At 41.2% G+C, this 21,773-nt stretch overlaps 1 protein-coding gene across 4 annotated transcripts in view; it reads left to right on the forward strand.

Moving 5' to 3' along the window:
* The window catches only part of LOC131460961 (laminin subunit alpha-3-like), a 58,291-nt gene that overhangs the window by 14,807 nt on the left and 21,711 nt on the right, over window positions 1-21,773 (forward strand). For 3 of the 4 annotated variants that reach the window (XM_058631904.1, XM_058631920.1, XM_058631928.1), the window contains exons 4-33: window positions 1,040-1,158; window positions 1,259-1,429; window positions 2,245-2,345; window positions 2,913-3,028; window positions 3,707-3,825; window positions 4,258-4,348; window positions 5,187-5,318; window positions 7,231-7,281; window positions 7,365-7,412; window positions 8,470-8,604; window positions 9,548-9,682; window positions 10,068-10,202; window positions 10,361-10,413; window positions 10,940-11,039; window positions 11,842-11,894; window positions 12,474-12,579; window positions 13,065-13,164; window positions 13,258-13,414; window positions 13,719-13,866; window positions 14,965-15,107; window positions 15,212-15,315; window positions 15,650-15,806; window positions 16,088-16,251; window positions 17,672-17,780; window positions 17,855-17,952; window positions 18,948-19,146; window positions 19,283-19,409; window positions 20,624-20,772; window positions 21,127-21,242; window positions 21,511-21,722. In XM_058631904.1, the coding sequence (XP_058487887.1) occupies window positions 1,040-1,158; window positions 1,259-1,429; window positions 2,245-2,345; window positions 2,913-3,028; window positions 3,707-3,825; window positions 4,258-4,348; window positions 5,187-5,318; window positions 7,231-7,281; window positions 7,365-7,412; window positions 8,470-8,604; window positions 9,548-9,682; window positions 10,068-10,202; window positions 10,361-10,413; window positions 10,940-11,039; window positions 11,842-11,894; window positions 12,474-12,579; window positions 13,065-13,164; window positions 13,258-13,414; window positions 13,719-13,866; window positions 14,965-15,107; window positions 15,212-15,315; window positions 15,650-15,806; window positions 16,088-16,251; window positions 17,672-17,780; window positions 17,855-17,952; window positions 18,948-19,146; window positions 19,283-19,409; window positions 20,624-20,772; window positions 21,127-21,242; window positions 21,511-21,722 (3,648 nt within the window). Of the gene's footprint in view, window positions 1-1,039; window positions 1,159-1,258; window positions 1,430-2,244; window positions 2,346-2,912; window positions 3,029-3,706; window positions 3,826-4,257; window positions 4,349-5,186; window positions 5,319-7,230; window positions 7,282-7,364; window positions 7,413-8,469; window positions 8,605-9,547; window positions 9,683-10,067; window positions 10,203-10,360; window positions 10,414-10,939; window positions 11,040-11,841; window positions 11,895-12,473; window positions 12,580-13,064; window positions 13,165-13,257; window positions 13,415-13,718; window positions 13,867-14,092; window positions 14,223-14,964; window positions 15,108-15,211; window positions 15,316-15,649; window positions 15,807-16,087; window positions 16,252-17,671; window positions 17,781-17,854; window positions 17,953-18,947; window positions 19,147-19,282; window positions 19,410-20,623; window positions 20,773-21,126; window positions 21,243-21,510; window positions 21,723-21,773 lie in introns of all 4 variants that reach the window. The other variant, XM_058631912.1, reaches the window with a different exon arrangement.

A 21,773-nucleotide genomic window follows, 5' to 3' on the forward strand; every position in this document is an offset into this window, starting at 1 on the left:
TGTGGTGACTGATTGTTGTTAGTCATTGGTCAGATAGGAACCTAAGAAAACGCAGGTTCTAGTGTCTCCCAGTGAAGTTGGGATTAATCAGGAATAAGTTATTGTCTTTTCATCATATTAATCTGTAAATCAGTTTTTGACTAAATTATGTTTTCTATCGCTTTTTCCCAGCTGGTTAAATTTTTGGATTACAGCAATGTTGTGTGTAGAATAAAGAAAACCACTTGTAACGAAAATGCAAATCACAAAAACACAGGATTGTTAAAAGCATTTAGTAACGAGCAGCTGTTAAATCATTGCTATCGCAATGAAATCCTGTCAGTCATTTACAATAAGTGTTTTCCATGGCCCCGACATTTTGTCTTTCTGCGCAGATGCAATTAATAATGTTAACCATGGCTCAGATCCCTTAATGTGCCCCTATAAACTGTGCCAGTAATTGAGCATGTTCAATTCTAGAGCCCTGGAACAAACACGGCTAGATGGAATGCAGCCACTATGATCAGTTTTAATTACATCTGTGCCTTCCCTGCCAAGACAAGTCAACATGTCTGCAGAGGAAAAAAAAAAAGGCCTGTTATGAAGACGAAGTGAGTTTTGTTCACTGACACACTTCTTTCATTCCTGGCTCACTGATCTGTCTGCTGAAGACAGATTAAGACAGGAAGTGATGATGTTTAATATCTGGGAGACACCCGTGTTTGCGGATTAGTATTCTTATATAGTATTCTTAAACATCTCTCTCTTTATTCCGTTCGTTTAGCTCTGTTTTGGTTTCCTCCTCACAAATGACTTAATAATGCCATTCTAAACCCCAGTGCTTTAAAAAAGAAAAGATTCTTTTAAATGCAAACAATATGCATATTTTCATATTCATTCACCCATTTATTCATTTATTAAGATGTTATTTTGCAGCTAAATCTCAGATATCATTTGCCAAAGCTCCACACAAGCATGTGAACACAGTTCAGCAGGGTATTATAATTTTTATTATTGTTTGAAAATGGTAAATGAATGTGTTTGTTTTTTTTTTTTTCAGATTCCAAGCACGAGTGTTTTGAAAAGTTCGGAAAGCATCCCAATTCTCGTATTTTAAGCGACGATGACCAGATCTGCACCACAGAGTACTCACGCATCTTGCCTTTGGAGAATGGAGAGGTAACATTTCACATCTGATCACTTTGAAAACCAAACCCAGGTTCGGTTTGATTTATTTGGATGAAAACATAAGTGTGAAATGAATACCTTCTTGATCCAGATTGTGGTGTCTCTGGTCAACGGTCGACCGGGGTCCAAAAACTTCACCTACTCACCAGTGCTGCGAGATTTCACAAAGGCCACCAACATCCGCCTACGCTTCCTCCGTACCAGCACCTTGCTGGGCCACCTCATCTCCAAGGCCCAGAGAGACCCCACTGTAACACGCAGGGTGAGTCACTCACAAGTACACCCTCACAAAAAGGCGTCATGCTGGCAGACTGTACTTTCCCATTCCCATTTGTCTGTCTGTCTGTCTGTCTGTCTATCCATCCACTCATCACAGAGGTTGCCAAAACTGGTTTGGACGGCTTTATAGGCTGCAGGTGCAGAATATGGCACCACTTTGCAAGAAGAGTCACAAAATCAAGATTGATTTTTGGAAATGCATAATTTTTTGGGACAGCAAATGAAAAACTTGTTTAACAGTAAAACATTGCGCCGATATAAGGTAAAATATTCATGGCTAATAATGTCTCCTTGTGTATCTGAACCTTTGCTGTAGTGATATAGAAGATAATTACATCACAATATATGTTGTTATTGGATTATTGTGCTGCCCCACTTCTCCATAAAGAATAATACATGAGGAATATCTTCTCATAAATGTTACAGTAAAAACATGTTATCTCTTATGATGAAGTTAAAGCTTAGGTTTCGTTATTTGATGTCCGATTTGTGGTGTATGTTTCACTGTCACTGTAATCTCTTGGAGAATCTTTTTTATTGGACCTGCTGAGAATGAATCAGCTGTTGATTTGTACCTTGTGTTTTATAATGCTCTGATTCACCCCATGAGCGCCAGACATTCAGTAGCTTCAAGCTCCTGGTGTAAGTCTGTGCTTGTCAGTGTGCATGACTCTCTCTCCCCTTTGCCAAGCCAGAGTCAGACATTTGTTTTGGTGTGGTGGTTGAAGTTGCCGATAGCGCCGCAGTTGCTTTAAAACGCCGTGGTGATGATAACATTGTCTCTGTGTTTGTTAACAGTACTATTACAGTATCAAAGACATCAGCATAGGTGGACGCTGCGTGTGTCATGGGCATGCACAGGTGTGCGGAGGGGGGCGTAACCCAGACAAGCCAAACAGGTAAGACATTCTATTTGTCATCAGCAGCTTTGTTTTCTTTCCACCCCAGGCTTCATTTTTAATTCATTACTAATTCATTTCCCTGAACCGGATTTTTACGAGCATTTCAACGGCGAGAAGCTCTGAAGCAAGACTCCAGCTACTGTTTCTAAGTGTATCCAGCTGAAGTCTGTCTGTCAGTGATAGTGAGCTGAGACAGAGAGCACACAGATGCTACCGTATCCTGTGATTTGAGTGATAGTGAAAAGGACAGTTACCTCATGTGTTTGTACGCTGACATCAACATGTTGTAAAAAGCGGCAGATGATTGTAGTTTTGTTCTTTGATTGCTGTCCGTGATTCTGTAAACAAAGATGACGGATGACGTGAGGGCGACAAACAGAACAATGTACGATGAACGAATGCTTCTTTGTGTTTCATTGTTTGGTCGTGAGGTGAATGGTGAAATAATGTCAATGTGTTGTGTTTTGAAAAAAAAAGAAGAAAAGAACGAATTTATGCACTTGTTTATATTTTATATAAATAAGCTAAATCGCTAAATCTTTGTGTTTCATCTCTGGCTTTTAGACGCCAGTGCGAGTGCCTGCACAACACCTGCGGTGAGTCATGTGACCGCTGCTGCCCGGGTTTTAACCAGAAGCCGTGGCGTGCCGCAACTGTCAGCAGTCCGAATGAGTGCCAGCGTAAGTGTACATGTACAGTGCTTGATTTCATGTTGAAGCAAACCCTTGCAATGCTACTCCCAATGAATTACGACCTCTCCCCCCCCATCCAAAGTGGACTCGTGCCTCTGATATTTACATGCTGTGCTGTTATGGATGCCCTATTTGGTGTTGTCGAGAGGATGGAGAGGATATTCCTCATATGGTATGTGTGGTGACAGCGCACTGCGCAACTCGCCGGGCTGGCAACAGTCTAAGAAGCCTTCGTGCTTGTCAGCTTATCTGTGAGCCGTTCAGTCAGACAATATGTTAGCTGGAGTCTAATTGCTTTGGACTGCTTTCCCCTCCATGAAATACACATGACCTTGTAGCAGCGACAAAAGCAGAGAGAGCGAGAGCGAGAGAGATGAAGAAGACTTGTGATCCAATCAGTGCACTCAGTCAGTGGAAATACACCCAAAGCATTCGGGAACATTAATGGCACACAGGGGCGGTGTACAGGAAGAGGATGTTCAGCCGTGTTTAGTTTGGATTTTATAGTTTCTCCTAATATTTTACAGCTACACAAAATGAGTAGCTTAAGGTGCTTAAATACACACATGGGAGTCAGGGGTAATTTGCAGAGGTATATAAAATAATCTTGTGTTGTCTGTGTGTGTGTGTGTGTGTGTGTGTGTGTGTCGGGGGTTTCCTCCTCAGCCTGCCAGTGTTTCTCCCATGCCTTTGACTGTTATTATGACCCAGAGGTGGAAAAGAGGGGAGCAAGTTTAGACACCTTCGGCAGGTACGACGGAGGAGGAGTGTGCATCGGCTGCCAGGTATGAAATGCATATCAAGTCCAAACTGATTCCTGTGTGTGTGAGTGTGTGCATGTAAAGGGGTGGATATGGAACAAAAAAAAACAAGTAAATATCGGTTTTCGGTGGGGCGTTGCACACTGCACTATACATTTTACTGTGCGTGCATGAGGTCCAAAGAAACCATGTACAAGCGTTCCACTCCAAGACATAGATTTTGTTTTATAGAGTTGTACTATGTGTAGTATCTTCTGTATTATTAATAGTGTATGACAGTATATCAACGTGTCTTGTGTAACGTACAAACATAAATTAACTTACATTCAAACCGCCGTCAGTACAGTTTGAATCTAGAGATTTCTAATGTACAGTGAAAATGAGGTTCATTTGTAATCCTTGAACTTGTTGTTGTTTTCTCTCAAGCACCTCTTTCCACCTTGTGTTCGTCTTTAGCACAACACTGCTGGAGTGAACTGTGAGCGATGCATCGAAGGCTTCTACAGACCTTATGGAGTACCTGCCGAGTCTCCCAGTGGATGCATACGTGAGGCACTAAACTGGTTGTAACCCAGAACTTGTCATTTCTTACTTTTACAGATCTATTTTCTTGAACATGTCAGTAAATTAAGATTAAGAGGCCTGTGTGAGGTGCGTAGTATGGAAGTCTTTGTTTCGTTCGCTGGATGAATTCATGCAATAAAATCATATCGTGTTTAATTTTAAAATCTTAAGATTGTAAAATTACAAGGTTACAGCGCCTGGCAGCCATCACCATGCAGGTATTTGAGCTACGGTGTGTATGACTAACAAGTGCAGCCACAACAACGTTAAATTCAAAGACATCAGCCCTTTTTTCTTTTTTTTTTTTATGTAACAGACACAAATGGCACCACTGAACGTCCACTGGCACCACCGCTTGTATTATTGCTAAACTGGGATCTGCTGTTGTTTACATTACTTTGACGGTCCCCGGGCTGTTCCCCGCCATATAAATAGCTGACAGTTGTGTTTAGACAGTCGAAAGTCGTGGAATTAAACTGGTCGCCCCAAGCACTTTGAAAAGTAAACCTCAGAATCCACAGACTAAGTTAAGTGAGATTAATAGGGAGCTGCTGTAGCCCCACTGCCCCCATAATTCCTACACATGTGCATTCCTTGACACTCGTATAGATACCAGATATATCCAGTCAGTCAGCATCCCATGCACTTTCTAAGGTGATACACTCGTTATGTAAAGCCTATTTTAACTATTCTGTAAACTCAGGCCTGCGTGGACTCTTCCTATAAAAATCAATCAAATCTGCTTTATATGAAGGCCAGGTAGCATATTTTTGTATTTATATTTTATTATTTGTATATTTATTTATGTTTCTTCACACCAGCCTGCAGGTGCGATGAGCGGACGACAGCCGGCTGTGAAATGGGGTCTGGAAGGTGTATCTGCAAACCAGAGTTTGCTGGAGAAAACTGTGACCGCTGTGCTGATGGATATTATTACTACCCTCAATGCATTCGTAAGTCCTGTTTTCGTTTAAATCGTTCTGATATACATGTCACTGAAAGGATAACAGGTAAATATCGGGTGAAGCATGCATAACATGAACTGTGGTGAGTTACAAGTAACAAAAACAGTGTTGTTTTTTTTGAATTTTGGGTGAAATGAAAAACTCTTATTCCGTAAAATGATGTGTCTGTGTTCAGGTGCTGCCCAGATACAGTGTACAGTAGTTGGTTTGGAGACACTCACATATCACACACCCGTTGATGAGTGGAAACAATTTTCTCATTTGTTTTGCCTTTTATATTTCTGTCATTTTTCTCCTCGAGGGCACTTTTTTTTTTTCCCCCACTAAGCTGATTTGAAAGACGTCTGTTTTTGATGCTGGTGGGTAACATGTGGGAGGCTGTCCGCACACGCACTGCACATTCCTCATGCCATCACTCCATTAAAACAAATATGCAGATATTAGACACTTAAGGAGTTTCCCTCGTCTTATCTCATTCTGATCTGACTCGAGATGAGTTACATATTTCAGGTTTTATTCAACGTTTTTAAACTTTCTACAGAGTTCCTTCCTGACATTCACTGTTTGTTTTTTTCCTCAGTGGGGTCAATTTGATTGCACTTTCACTTTAATTTCAATGATCTTTCAAACATTTTACATTTGTTTTTTACGCAGTCATTATACAGACGAAGAGTCTGCCTCCTGTGTACTGTTCTCATATCACATAAATCACACATTTAAATTGGATGGGTACAGACTTGGCTTTTTATGAGCAACACATCTATTAGTACACGTTACAATTAAAAGTGGGTCTTGTCTGACAAACTAGTCTAAACATGTACATACAGTTCTCTTTTAGAATGACAGATAGATTAGACATTTATTGATCTCAAGCTGGGAAATCTTTGTTTTTCAGCATCAACTCTTAGAATATAAAATAAAACATGGAACGATAAAGCACACAATATGCATGTTATTGAGACTAGAGATTATAACAGAAATATTGAGAAGATACAAACATCTATACCATGAAAGGAATAATATACTAGAATAAATGACACTATATAAGAGTACAAGTGTAATAATAAGAACACACACTACATTTGTACAGAGAATAAGGAACAAAAAAGTTTGAATGTAACCGAATAAACCTGTCAACGATGATAAATTATATACACGGAAGATAGCGATTAATATATAACGTTACATTAGAAAGATTGTTCTCAAATGTGTCGTACCGTGTTATTGCACACGGGAGACTTTTGATTTTCTGTCTGTGTGACAATGAGGGCAAAGAAGGTAAGATGGTAAACACTGAGCGATGTAGCTAAAGCAACAGTGGCACAAATAGACATGAAACATTAAGCACAAAATAGATTGAGTCTGTTACACAATAACTACTTCAAGTTAAAAGGGTCAACTATCAAATGCCTCCAGTTTTTCCATTACACAAAGTAAACACTAAGAGAGTCTCGAGGCCTCAGCAGTCTGCCAATTATTCCTTTGTATCTCATGGTAGAAAAAAAAGGAAGACAATTCATGCATTAAAATCTATAATAAATAGATAATAAAGAGGACTCTCAATGAAGACGACACTTGATGTTTCAATTAACCAGTTACCCATTAGATACTGGTCAAAATAACTGGATGGGATAAAGGACAAATGCAAATTTTAAATCCAATACAATCCAAAAGTCCCATATATCACGCGTTTCATGATGCACAGACTGAAAAATGTAAATATGTTGTGGACTTTTTTTTTATTTGTTACACAGCTGGACAACGTTATGTTTTTGAAATAGCTGGAAATGGCACAAATGTGTTAAAAGAAAAGTTCTAAAATGACTGATATTGGTATTTGACACGACAAAGTGATATCGCGCCATCTCTAGTAACTTTGGGGCCTGTCTTTTGCAAACAGGATATCCCTTATATGCAACGACCACTGAATCCTCTGCAGGACCCATTGTGGGTGAGTGCAGTACATTCTGTAGTTTCTATTCTGTGTATGTTCAAAAGATCAAACTTGTGATTGTTTTCTTTCTCTCTCTACAGTGCCCTCCGTCTGCCCACCAGGTTATTTTGGCTCACCCGTCTGCCAGTGTGAGTGTGATAAAGCCTTATTTATTTTCCTATTGTAGAAGTATTTATATGCTTATGCTTTGGTAAATAATTTCATTTTGCGTATTCTTGTGAAAGTCCTGCATTGCATTTACTTTTAGGCAGTGCAGGTCCGGATATTATGTTATTGTTTAAAGGCCCAATGTGTCAAATTTAGGTGAAATTATATATTTTTTTGAGGAAATTGGCGATTCTACAATTGAACCAAGTGTGCCATCACATGATTTTGTGAATTGTTGTTTTTCATAGACCTAGAATGGACCTTTTAATACTCATACCGGGATAGTGTCTATTGTGAGCTTTTTACAATAGCTCACAATAGACAAACGATTAACATATTTTGAGCTTTGATGCTAAATGAAGGCACAGCAACCTTTTAAGGCTAATTTTCTGTAGAGTACGGTGTGTTATAATTGTATGGAGTGAGTGTTTTCTGAAATGTTGATGTCTCTCTGTGGGGGAATGAAGTTCGAATGGTCTCTTTCCTTTCTTGATAACTTGAGTCATGTGGGAATATTGAGTAGGATTTTCTCAGTCTATTATTAGTTATGGTTCCCCAGATTCTCCTTTTCTGGTTTACTTCAAGCTGGGAAATCCACTTTTAGTGTTAGTAATATGGCATTCTTGTTTCAACAAAGACCTTTAGCCCTTGACCTTTTTTTTGTCTCATCAGCTGAGTCTACCCAAAAATGTATGTTTTCCTTGAACATGTTGATTAAAGAACTCATCTTTCACCCTGTGGGATTACTGAGAAGGAATTTCAAAAGCCGCTTCTAATATTGTGGAGCTGCTTAGGGACAAAGAAACCGGCTGTTTCTCTGGTGGCTGTCCTCTATTACGGCTTGTTAGGGCCAAGTTTATTCATGTACCAATACCAAGCAAAGCTTGGCAAGAAGAGGGCACCAGTGATGCCTTATCACTGTGTACACAGTGATATAATACTCATTCCATGCTCATTTGGCTTCAGGATTATGTTTTTGAATTGAATTTGTTCCCTTTTACACTTCAAGTAAACATTATGAATGTGTTTTTTTCGCAGATTGTGTATGTGACTACAGAGGGACGGTGTCTCGGGTGTGTGACACCGCTGGAAACTGCTTGTGCCGCCGTGGTGTGGAGGGGGAGCGATGCGATCGCTGTCAGCCTGGATACCACTCGTTCCCAAACTGCGACGGTGAGACAGAATACACCACAGACATAACCTCGTCACTGTTCACTGAAACCACAAGCTTTATTCGGAGCGAGAGACACAAGTCATGACATGTGCAAAAACACCACGGCAGCAAAACAAAAGTGAAAATGTTAACTTTCAAAACATTGTTCGTTAATATCTTATTATTTAATATGTATTATTAATCACTTGTGTACAATACAGATCCTTCCCTGTAGGTACTGTTTATATATAAACTTTAGTTTTCATATCTAGTGTCGTAGAGCACCTGTATGGAGGACCAAAAGGGCCAACATTAAATAAATAAATACACCATTAAATCATTCATTAAATGTGTCATTAAATAATTCAATGTGTCATTAATTAATTAAATGTGTCATTAATTAATTAATGACACATTGAATTATTTCATGACACATTTAATTATTTAATGACACAGAGTGCTATAGCTGTGAAAGGAACTATGATTGATCATTTAGATTTTTGTGATTGGTGGTGGTGTTTTACAGCACTTGGCATCTGTAATGTTGCCTTACAGCCTACTTCTGGATTGAATCATCCATTATACACATTGTTACGTATCTGGTACAGTCATGTTTCCAAATCCAAGTCAGAAGACCCAGTGCTTAGCAGGAAGGAACTTAAAACAGTCATTTAAGCTTTTATCTTACCCCCACCTGGACAACTGTAATGCTCTGTATTCATGTCTACCACAACAGGGTTTAAGTAAATTACAGATAATCCAGAATACAGCAGCAAGACTCACAGAAACAAAAAAAAAAAAAGCACATCACAATCGTTCTAAGAGTTTAATGATATATTTTAACGCTCATTCTGGTCTTGCCCCCAAATGCATACCTGATCTCCTCTCACCTTATGAGCCGGGTTGTAAAACGTATTTTTAATGAATTATCTACCATCGAGCAACTTTTCTCTCTTCCTCCAGCGTGTCGTTGTGATGGGGCTGGTGTGGCCGACAGTTTCTGCAGTCCAGGTGGTCAGTGTGTCTGCCTGCCCAACTATGGTGGACAGGAGTGTGATGAATGCGCACCAGGCTACTATGGCTACCCGGACTGTGCCGGTGAGTGGCTCAGATCCTTCTGCTTGAGCGGCGTAATTATGACTGATAAAACAACTGGGCGCATGTGACCTCTGCTAATCCGCGCGGTGGTGGTGGAAAAAATGTTGACTCTGGTTTCAGCGGACTTACCGTGGCCTATTCTCATGACTCTGTGAAGCAAACATTCTCACTCTCCCACAGTATCCCACCAAATCCCACCGCATCGCAGTGTAACATGCATGACACAACATTTCACATAGAAGTTAAACAGTAGATATTTTTGGATTCCCTTCCTTTTAGGGAATCATCGGGCCACCGGGCATCAGTGAGGGGGGAAAAAACAGGAGTCCTTTTTAAACTCTTGCTGTCAGATTAACAAAACTAACTTACATGATGTTGTCATCAGCTTGCAGATGTTCGCATGAAGGCTCGCATGGAAGCGTATGCAACCCTTTGTCGGGTCAGTGTTTGTGTCTGGCGGGTGTGGTGGGTCAGCTGTGCGACCGCTGTGCCTCTGGACAGAGGTTCCCCCAGTGTGCAGGTAAACACAAGTCTTTTTTTGGGACTGAAATAGAGACAGCAGTTACAGTATAACTTGTATTAATATAATTTCATCATGTTCTGGTTTATATGTTAAGAGTGCGATGGAGAAACTAAGCATACATTTTTACTGATTTGCCTATTTCTCTCCCCATCTAGCCTCCATTAGTCAGTGTAATGTTGCAGGAACTGAGGTTGCCAATCCTTACACGGTATGCCACTTTAAGTTTTTTTATTATATTATTATATAATATATAATATTATATATATATATATATATATTATATATATTATATATTATATAATATTATTTATTATTATACCTAACAAAAAAATGAGAGTCTATGGACCCACAGTCCGATAGCTAATGACAGAGCTGTGCTGCTAAAGCTTCATCCAGCAGATTTCACAGGGAAGTATTTTCTTTCCGTCCCCTGAAATGTAAATGTAATTAGAAAAAGGAAAACGGACTTCCTTCCATTTTGAAGGGGACGAAAAGAACAAAACAACAGCATGATGTAAGGCTCAGCTAATTCAGTGTTTATGGAAGCTCACTCGCTTCCCTTTGTTCTTGAAATGTACAATTTTCACTTGAAATTAAGAAGAAAAAAAAAAAAACGCTGCCATTTTCCAGTCACTGTGGTTCAGCAGAAGACGCGTGACTGACTTGGATAAATCTGATCGTAACATTCACTCGCAGGTGCCAGCAATCTTTCTGTTCTTTATCTGCTGACTCAGGGATCGTGTCAGTGCCTTCCGAATGTGGAGGGAACCCTGTGCAGCAGGTGTAAGCCTCTCTACTGGAATCTGGCGCCAGACAATCCTCGCGGCTGTACAGGTGAGTGACCGGAAGTGAAACAGAAAGGTGGAAGAAAGAGTTGGACGAATAGTTCTCATCACTAGCCCCGCCTTTCCCCACTGTGTTAAAAAGCAGTGTGACAGGGCAATGATATGGTTCTTGGCCCCTCTCGTACCCAGAGGATATGTCAACACACCCCTGTCAACAAGGCCGGATCTGCCTTCCTGTCCCACAGAGGGGAGTTGAGGAATAACACGTTAATACAAGCCAAATCCTCTTAAGTGCTTTCTCTTTTTCATTCATACTGTGAAAGAGCAGTAACAGGTTATCTTGTGGCACATTTACAAACACACAACACCTCTGCAATACTATGTCATCTCTGTGCCAACACGAAACAACCCAGGAAAGAATCCGGTGGAAATACAGCCACTGCAAAAAAAAAAAGAAAAGAGTTTGAGGCTTTGTCTAGATACCTGTCTTATGTTACCGGCCTGTGCTCGAGCAAGAATGTTATTGCTACCGCACTGCCTGAAGACACAAAAAGGAGCTTTTATTTTCGAAGAATGCCTCTGGACGGCTGTGGTCCGACATTATTGAGAAGTTTCTTCTGCCCGCCCTCCCCCCCCGGGATTGAAAGGCAAGCCGACAGCAAAGCTGCTCTGCACCTTTGATGTGCAGATCTCTGAAGATTGGAGGGTTTTGTGCTGCCGTTCGTTGCCCCATGGAAGTGACAAAATCCTGTAATCAGAGTCTATTCACTGCAGATTCCCCCTTTTACGTTTTCATAACACTTCACCCCCTCTCTCTCTCTCTCTCTCTCTGATTGTCCCTCTCATACCAGAGTGCCAGTGTGATTTTAAAGGGACGCTGAGTGGCGTTGGAGAGTGCGAACAGGTGAGTGATACACTATAAGCAATAGAAACAGCACCACCTCCACTGGTGACGGATGATGAAGTGTTTGAATTGTTTCATATAATTGCTTTAAACTAAAAATAATTTGGTTTTTTTTTATCCTTAATGTCCTTGAATAAGCCATTTATAAGTACACCAAGTACTTCCATGACATGCTTGGGAAAGGGAGGGGTGAGAAGAGGAGTGTGTTGTGTGTGTTCTTACACACAGGACCATTAAAGACCGTGTGCATGTGGGTCTCTGCGGTTACTTTGGCTTCTTCCCACAGTCCAAAGACATCCAGATTTGGGATTAGGTTAATTGTATACTCCAAATTGACCGTGAATGTGAGAGTGTATGGTTGTTTGTTGTCTCTATGTGATGGACTGGCGAACTATCCAGGATGTACCCCACGTTTGGCCCTATGTCCGCTGGAGTGGAGTCAATTCCAGCATGGCCCTCATGCAGCGATTAAAGCAGTAGAAAATGGATGGACCTTTACAGTGACATGCTGTAGTTGTGACTGTTTTGTTTTGCGACCTCATCTAATCTGCAATCGTCTTATTTTGTGCTTGTGCCTAGAAAAGTGGACGGTGTCTCTGCAAGCCTAACGCGTGTGGACACTCGTGTGACTCGTGCAAGGATGGACACTTCCTGCTGCAGAAAAAGAATTATTTCGGCTGTCAGGGTAAGGAAGACCGTGACCAAAATTCCTTCATCGTCACATCTCATAAACAGTCAACCATGTGCTGTTTACTGCATCTGTTTATTCTAGCACATGATAATATATGAAAGCTTAAATAAATAGACTCAACAGAGGGTTTAAATCAGATTTGTTTTTAAAGAGCAAATAGACACCAGCTGAAAATCTTGTTTTTAGTCATCTACTCTGCCTTAACTGCACACACACACATGTGTGTTGGCGCACCGTGATGTTGTTGTTGGTTGTGGTGACAGGTGCACATCTCTGCACCTGTCACAACCACACGCATGCAGCTATAATGCGGAGTACACGAGAGACAGCTGGAGAACGCTGGGATTTCAGCCTTGGATTAAGTGACTCTTAGACTCTTGTTTCTACAGTAGATATAGATGTAACATTAATAGATTGTACTGTTGTGTGTAGACGTAAGCCCACCTAAGGTTTCAGTCGTCTTCCACTCTGCCTGACAGGTTGTCAGTGTGATGTCGGCGGTGCCGTCGACATGGCGTGTGATGAGAACACAGGACAGTGTCGATGTCTCAAGAATATAGTTGGCCGTACATGCACCGAGTAAGATATGGCAGACCTTTTATTTTACTTTATTTTGCAAATAGGATTACTCCCGAATGCTGTATTGATTTAAATGTCTGTGTACCTCGTTAGGCCAGCACCAAACTACTACTTTCCTACTTTGCATCAATTGAAGTTTGAGATTGAGGATGGCACCACGCCAAACTCCAGACCTGTACGCTTCGGTTATAACCCTCAAGAGTTTCCAGATTTCAGCTGGCGAGGTTATGCTGTCATGTCGCCCGCTCAGGTTAGTACACATTCACGTCGGTGCCTTACACTGATGGGGATTTTTGCAATAAATGACACTTTTTGTCTTGGAAAAGTCTTATGGCAGTGTCTGTCTGCCACTTTGTTACAACTTTATAATCTCCTTTTTCATGCTGTTTCAGTCTGCTCTGATACCATCGTGGTTCTTTTGCTTTTTTTTTTTTTTTTTTTTTTTACATCTGCACTGATATTCCTGCTTAGAACACACTCGCTTCTTCTTATATCAAGGCTGATGAGGGAACGTGTATACCAGCTCTCCTACACCTAACTCTATCTGTCTTCAGCCAGAGGTGATCCTAACTCTTACCCTTGGCTTTCCCGGCCCTTTCCATATTGTAATGCACTACGCCACCCCCAAACAAAAGGGGCGAAAACGCGTGAGAGCAAGGATCTTGGTGGTGGACGAAGCCGACTTTCAGTCTTGCTGTGACTGTAAGTGAAGGGCCTGCCTTCCATTGAATGTTTTCCCTTCTCTTCCTCACCTCGCTTGCTGTCTGTTGATCAACCAGCTCTGTTTGTCTAACTTCTCCGCTCACCTGACTTAATATTTAACCTCTCTGTTAACGTTATACCCTCATCGTCTGCTCAAACCTGGGCCATAGCAGTCAGCTGTTCGTGTGTGTGTGTGTGTGTGTGTGTGTCGCTCTCATCCCTGCAGAGTGAAGTCAGAGTAACAGTGCATGTTGACCCAAAAGAGGGGCAGCCCTTGTTCCGTGTGGTTCTGAGATTCATTAATCCTGGCAGCACAAGTGTGACCGGTAGCATCAAGGCTACCAATAACACTGCAGGTAAGGCTGCCTCTGGCATGGAATCAGATTCACATCTATTCAATCATTTCCTTCATGACAGTCATATATAATTTGGTGTAGTTAGGGCTGGGTATTATAATTATAATGAAATCTGTTTTTCACTGAGGTCAAATGTATTGCTTCTTGCAGTTAATCATGGAGCGTCTATCCAACAGATCTCATCGACATACCTTTATTTATGTAACGCTCACACACTCACACACACACAGGCCACTTCACCCAAAAATATTCAGTTTTTTTACTAATTATGAGAGATCAAAGATAAATGTGTTATTTGGGATTGAAAAAAAATAATAATTTGACAAACAGTCGACGTCAAAGTCACTGCCTGCTGTGTTTCTGTCAAGTTCTATGAGTAAAAGATCTGAAAAAAGTGGTAAAAAAATGGGTGAAACTGCCCTTTAAGCACCTCTACTCCTTTGGGGAATGAGCGCCATCTCTGGTCATTACTGCCTTCACACTGAGAGACAGCCAATCACTGTGTACTCATACGTAGATCCCATCACACACAACAGGCTGCATGCTTATTGGTTCACTGCTGAGATGAACTCCTTTGGTCATGAAATTTGATATTGAATGACAAAACATTATTTGATATTTGATATGAAATATTGAAGTTTGATACCCGGCCCTACGTGTAATGCAGATAATGTTGCCGCCCCACATTTGAAGGTGTTTTCCTGTGTTTAACGTTATTTATTGTGCATTTGTTTTCCTGCAGGGTCGGCGCAGAGTATGGAAGTAATATTCCCTGAGAGTCGCTCCCCATCCTTCCTCACTGTCCCAGGAGAGGGCTTTGCTGAGCCGTTTGCTTTAACTCCTGGGAAATGGATAATTCACATAAAGGCAGAGGGCGTACTGCTGGTGAGTCGTGTAATGAGGACAGTCATGTAGAATTAGTGTTTCAAAAAAAGTCTGTTTTCTCCGGGAGAACTAACATATACACGTTCAATTTCCCCTCGTTTTAGGACTATTTAGTGCTGCTGCCCAGGGATTATTATGAGGCACCTCTGCTGCAGGCGAAGGTCACCCAGCCCTGCACTTATCTACCCACTGCAAACAGGAGCACAAAGTAACTCTTAAAACATTAAGTTCAGCATTTTTACACAGTCGCTCTCCATCTCATACTTGCCTCCCATGCACGGCACGGAAGGGTTTTGATTTCAAAGTCATTCGTCCTCTCTTTTTTTTTTCAAGCTACATTCCCTGTTCAAAAATGTAATACAGTACGTATAATGAATGATGCTTGTTAAAAGAAAGGAAGATAAATGACTCAAACACATCAGCCATTACTCTTTATGTTAAATAGTAAACATGTCAGCCATGGCTGAAGCTTTTGGCTTGAGTTAAAACAGGCTGACGATGTAATAATCTCTTACCACTGGCTTTGTCTGTCTTTGTCTCAGCTGTCTATTGTATAAGCATGTGGCCATGGATGGTTTTAGCTCCGCACTGGGCTCACAGGGAAGACTCTCCAGCCGCAGCGGGCGCAGGAGGAGGCAGGCGCGAGTGCGGCGTCCCACCCCAGATCACCCCGAGATGGCTGCTCTCAATGGCAGACAGGTGGGGGAGCCATGACTTAATACATCTACAATGTGGAGACTTAGTTACTTATTGGATTCAGGAGTTGTATTTGTATTGCACTGGAATGGGTGGAACAATAAAACAAAAGGTCGTAGAGAACGTTCTTATCAGCTGTTTTATTGTTCTTTTTTAAAAGATAACACACTAACTCTGTGTTATCTTTTAGTGTATTAACTCATGACCTTAAGTATAATTTCGTTGTTGACTAAACGTTTACATAGCTTTTTTTTTTTTATGTTCTCCGTGTGTGTCCCGTGTAGTCTCAGCTCCAGCTCAGTTTGCGTGTGCCTCACTCTGGCCCTTATGCCCTTGTCCTGGAGTATGCCAGTGAGGTGGACGCTGTCCAGAATGTCAACATACTAACTAGTGGACAGCAAGATGGCCAGATACCAGCCAGGGCTAATATTTACAGTTGTGCCTACAGGTAAGTCCTGTAATTATTATTGGGGTTTTTTTGTTCTCAGCTTCACAAACTGTCTCTGTATTTTACCGTCTTTGTTGTCATTCAGTAAAAATGTGTGCAAATATCCACTGAGAGAGAGAAAGAGCCTGTTAACCGTGGCAGAAATACCCCCTATCCATGAGCAAATAAGCCACAAATGACTCTCTGCTTTCAGCCGTCTATATTTAAACGTATCTCCACTGTGGAGCATCATTTTTCTCCCGTGTTGGAGACATTCATTCAGCATCTCTGACTCACAGCTGCAGCTGCTGTGTCAATCAAAACCATTTTGATTCTCCCCAGGTTGAGATGTTTTGGGGTTATTGAGCTGTGTTATTGGGTGTTATTGGCGCTTCAAACTAGGGCTGAACGATATATCGTTATCGTATCGCTATCGAGATATGAACATTCAAGATATTAATATCGAAAAAGCAACGATATAAACAATATAGATTTTCCCCCTCGCTCGCCCTGCATGTACAGCTCTGGCGGTCACAGTAAACTTCATTTTTACGATTGCACTTGAATGCACCACTACGGCCAGCCAACCACAAACCTTATTTCATGCTTGCTGTGGATCGACAGCTGAGGCCAACCAATGACAAACATAGGAGGGCGGGCGGGAGACGGACACTGAGACGCGCACACACACACACACGACATACACAGCGGGAAAGAAAGTGACATGAGCGCGGAAGATAATGCGGCCGGTGACGATTTTGTGCCAAAACATAAATCATCGTATTTTGGATTTAAAAAGGATGATGTCAACCAGAGCGAGGTGTTGTGCAGGTCGTGCTTGGCAAACATTGCGACGAAGCAAGGTAGCACAACAAACATGTTTCACCACCTGAAACAACACCATCGCGTGCTGCACGAAGAGTGTAATACAATGAGAGAAACACCGGGGACTTCTCAGTCATCCCAAAAGAAGCCCAAGCAAAGTGTGTTTACTGATGCGTTCAGTAGCGTTACACCGCATGAGTCGACGTCCACCGGACATAAAGACGTTACAGAAGCTATAACATCAGACTTTGCAAAAGACATGGTACCCGTGTACACAGTCTCACAGTGAGTTCTCATCAATAAAACTACACTTTCCATCTGGAAAGTTTCCACAGTCTTTTGTATCATGATGTTTTTATTTTTCTGAAAAATGCTTGGTTTTCACCGAACCCGTAGTCATATCGTATCCTATCGATATCGAGATATCTGGCATGAATATCGAGATATGAAATTTTGTCCATATCGTTCAGCCCTACTTCAAACCAAAACATAAATAGCTTTTGCCGCCTACAAATGAAACTTTTTATTGTGAATATACTGGCTGCACCATTGTTCTCAGTAAAATTATATCATAAATATACAAGTATGACGCTGGAGTGTGTTTTAACCCCTGCAGTTTTTTGTGCCGGAGCGTGGCAGTGGACAGCAGCAACCGTGTGGCAGTGTTACAGCTCACACACAGGACTGAGCTTCTCCTGCAGATTTCCACCACGTCCTTCCTGCTGGTGAGAGAAATATTTCTGCCAAAAACATCTATTATAACGACAGCAATCCAATGTTTATATTTCTCTCTTCATAGTACAAAGTGTACGCTGTGCCCATCGAAGAGTTCTCCATCGTTTACGTGGAGCCCGAGGTGCTTTGCGTCTCCACTCACGGCCTCTTCACAGAAGACAGGTAAGTCACCTTGAAGATACAGTGCAGGCTTTTAATGACATGGCCACACTGATACTTTTACAACACCAATCACTGGAAGCTGCAATTTAGGAGATGATGATTTCAGACTACTCTGGTGTTATTGATGTTGTTTGGGGAGGAGAGAAGAAACATCTGCTTTTCAGGTGTGACTATAAAAGCCGAAGTTCAACCTAGGGCCAAACTTTCTCCCTCTCTCACACTCTCAGTTTGCTCTCACTGAACCCAATGACCGGGTTAGATTTTGCAGTTAGAAGTTCGTTCACGGCTCCGTACCGTGTCGTTTAATATGTACAGTTGCTCACTCATGATAGAAAGTTAAATAAAACAAGTAAAATTAATTAATAAGAGTAAAGAATAAAAGTAGAGCCTTCCCTTTCAACATGAAGACTATTTATTTAAATATCTTTGTACCAAATGAGCTTCTAACCAGCTAATGTACTTTATTTTAACTCCTGCACTGTTCTTGTATGTATATATGTATATAGGGGCACACAGTCGCTATATATATATATATATATATATATATATATACATATATATATATATATATGTATATATATATACATATACATATATATATGTATATATTATTATTTTTAATTTTTTTTTATTATTTTTATTTTATTTCCATTGTTGGACTAATTGTTTAAGTTATTTGTTCAGGTTTGTTGTCTTGTTTTCAGTACGCAGAGAACTGTCAAATGAACTCATACTTGACAAATAAAGTCAAGACTAAACTGAGATAATAACTTCCAAACTAAAGCTTTCCTGAAATGTGCAGTTCCACAATAAAAATAAATAAATAAATGAATAAATACATGTACTGTATACACACATTTTATTTCTATAGTGATTACTGTAACTACCTCTGCATTTACAGTATAGACAAGTGTCTTGTTAGTGTTGATGAATGCTTTTTAGTAGGTCATCAACTGTGTAAGTAACTGCATTTAATTGCTGTTCAATGTTCCCAGTCGTCATTGCGTCCTAACGCAGTTTGATAAACCAACATCAGCCTGGACTTTGTCCGCTGCCCATGACGGACTATTATCATCCACACCGGTCGTTGCTCCTCAGCAGGAAGACGACGAGGAATCAAGATGGAGACGACAGTCTGGCGTTTTTCCTGTTCATGAGCCACACAGAGTTGGGATACTTCTCAAATCCCCTCAGGTATTACAGTAAAGAAAAAACATTCCCTGCGCTTCTTCATCTTGTTGAATACATTTCAGGATTTGCTGTGGTGAGCTTGGGAGCAGCCTCCTCAGCTTACATAACTCGTACGCTTCCCTGCCCTTTTCTTTTCCAGTCAGAGATCAGTTTCACTCCCAGGCTGCCCCTTCCGGGCAGGTATGTCGTTGTGGTCCATTATCACCAGCCTGAGCACACAACCTTCCCCGTGGAGGTCAGAGTGGATGCAGGGCGCGAGTGGAAGGGTGAGTAGGGAAATGTGATGTTCGGACAGGAGTGAGATTGCCAGTTGTTCCTAAAATAAGGACATAACAGAGGTGCATGTATACCTGGTGTTAGAGTATGTCTTCATGTTTATCCACATACACATAAATAACTGTCCCACTGTCTGCGCGCGCTCAATAGCTGACCTTGGCTGTTTTGCTTTCCTGTCCTGGACAAAAGTGTCTGCACCCTCATTTCTCTTCTCCTCTGGTTGGACCATTTTTGAGAGGGGTAGTGAGACTTTTTAGGTTTGGTAAAGTTCTGATGCACCAAACCAAAAACAACAGAATTTACAGTGAAGCCAGTCACTGATCATGGTCTTCTTCTTCTTCTTCTTCTACGTTTAAGAAATGCTTAAAGGTGATGATTCTTCTCAGTAGTGAAAGTTGATTTTAAGGAAGAACATGAAAACAGGTCAGCCAGTTCAACACACCACTCTTGCCGTTCTCTTTTAAACTGACCACGTGAAAACAAAGCATGTTTACTCGGATGACCACTGACGACCGATGGCTAATCCACAATGCCCCAACCTCGTCCCTTCTATTTAAAGGAATTGAAAGCAACTTATTTCTAACAGAGGGCAGCAGAGAGTGATACAGCTGACTCATCTGTTCCATCTCCCACGGTCTCACCTCATTTTCCTAACCAACACTAAAACATTCTTCCTTCCCTAGACAAACCTTTAGATCTTTAATTTCCCCGGCCAATAGGCAAAGTAAGATTTCAACGACCAGGTCAGGTCCTTGATTTTCTGTTCCTCAATGCCATCAGAGTAACCTAAATTATAATGTGATAAAGGTCTGACCCCCCTCAACATTGCATAGCCCACAAGATTGTCAGTGGCCCTGAGGAAAAGACACATGATCTGATATGTGAACCCTCTGTATAATTTGAATATTTGCAACAAACATTCCAATGTCAGCCCTTCCAGACACTGGATCCTGAGCACCATCTGTTTCAATCTGCAAACATTCTGTCTGACTTAAATTGATTTACTTTTGAATTTATGTACCGGAGACCAGACTGATCCAAGTACACTGTCCTGCTCTTAATTTAATACTTTTTTTTTTTCTTTTGAAGAGTTTATGAGTCTGTCTTGGATATAATGTGACGGGTGATTGTGCAATATAGTCATAACTCTTCTCTCTTTTTTTTTAATTCTGTTTTAACTCTGCTCTTCTCTTCCCTCCTCTAGGTTCAATAAATGCATCTTTCTGCCCTGCAGTCTCAGGCTGCAGGGAGGTTGTCATCGCTGATGGACGCATTGCCCTTGACTTGGAGCATAATTCTTGGCGGCTGCCAGTCATCTCTGTCATCGTGCCTCCTATGAAGACCCTCACGCTGGTCAGTCAAGAATATGTTTTACTTAGATGAGTAACAAAAAAGTCTCTGAATAAAGTCTGCAAGTTGAAGAGCATGGCGAGGTCCGCTCTCCCCCGACAACATCGACAAAGAAGGGCCTGTATTCTGTTTGGCAGCCGCACACGGCTTTGTAAAAGCTAAGCTTCCAAACTCTGAAGCAGGGGCAGGTTGGGCTTTGTTGCTTGTTGTTCCCTAACTTTCATTTGCTTCTGTAGATAAAAACAAACAGAAAAAAAACTCTGGCCAAAAATCCATCACTTAGTCACACTTAGTGATAACTGTGTTTTAAAAATGGAAAAAACAAAGTATTTCTTCTGCTTCGTATCATTTCTCCAGGATTATATCTTGTTGGTTCCTGATAACAGTTACACCCCAGAGCTCCTGAAAGAGAAGCCGCTGGATAATTCTGCAGATTTCATACAGCGATGCAGAGGAGAAGGATTCTATATTGAGTAGGTATCCTCTATATTAATAAAACAAGAAGCACATGTTCAGGTTTTTTATTGTTTTTATTGTTTATTCTTAGGTCTATTAGGTCTTATGTTTTTATTAGTTTTATTTATCTCTGATGCTGTTGTGCTTTATAAATAAAGTTGGATTGGATAATGTACCCTACTAGTGCAGTCATAAGTAGTACAGTGGACATCTTTTGTAAATGGTGCCCTCTAGCTGCAGTAATGTAGTATAAAACCACATCTGCACATCTGTCTTTCTCCTCAGCCAGAGAACGTCTTCCCAGTTCTGCAGGGACTCGGCCCGCTCTCTTGTAGCTGCCTATAATGAGGGAGCTCTGGACTGTAACTGCGATAAGTCCGGCTCGACGGGGTCCACTTGTGATCCCACTGGAGGACAGTGTCCCTGCAGGCAGCACATCATCGGTCGACAGTGCACCAAGTGTGCCACTGGATACTATGGCTTCCCCTACTGCAGACGTGAGTAAACATTTACTGTTGACTTCTTTCAGGTCTGAGGATACATATCCC

The sequence above is a fragment of the Solea solea genome, chromosome 1 (assembly GCF_958295425.1).
Source record: "Solea solea chromosome 1, fSolSol10.1, whole genome shotgun sequence".
Taxonomy (NCBI): domain Eukaryota; kingdom Metazoa; phylum Chordata; class Actinopteri; order Pleuronectiformes; family Soleidae; genus Solea; species Solea solea.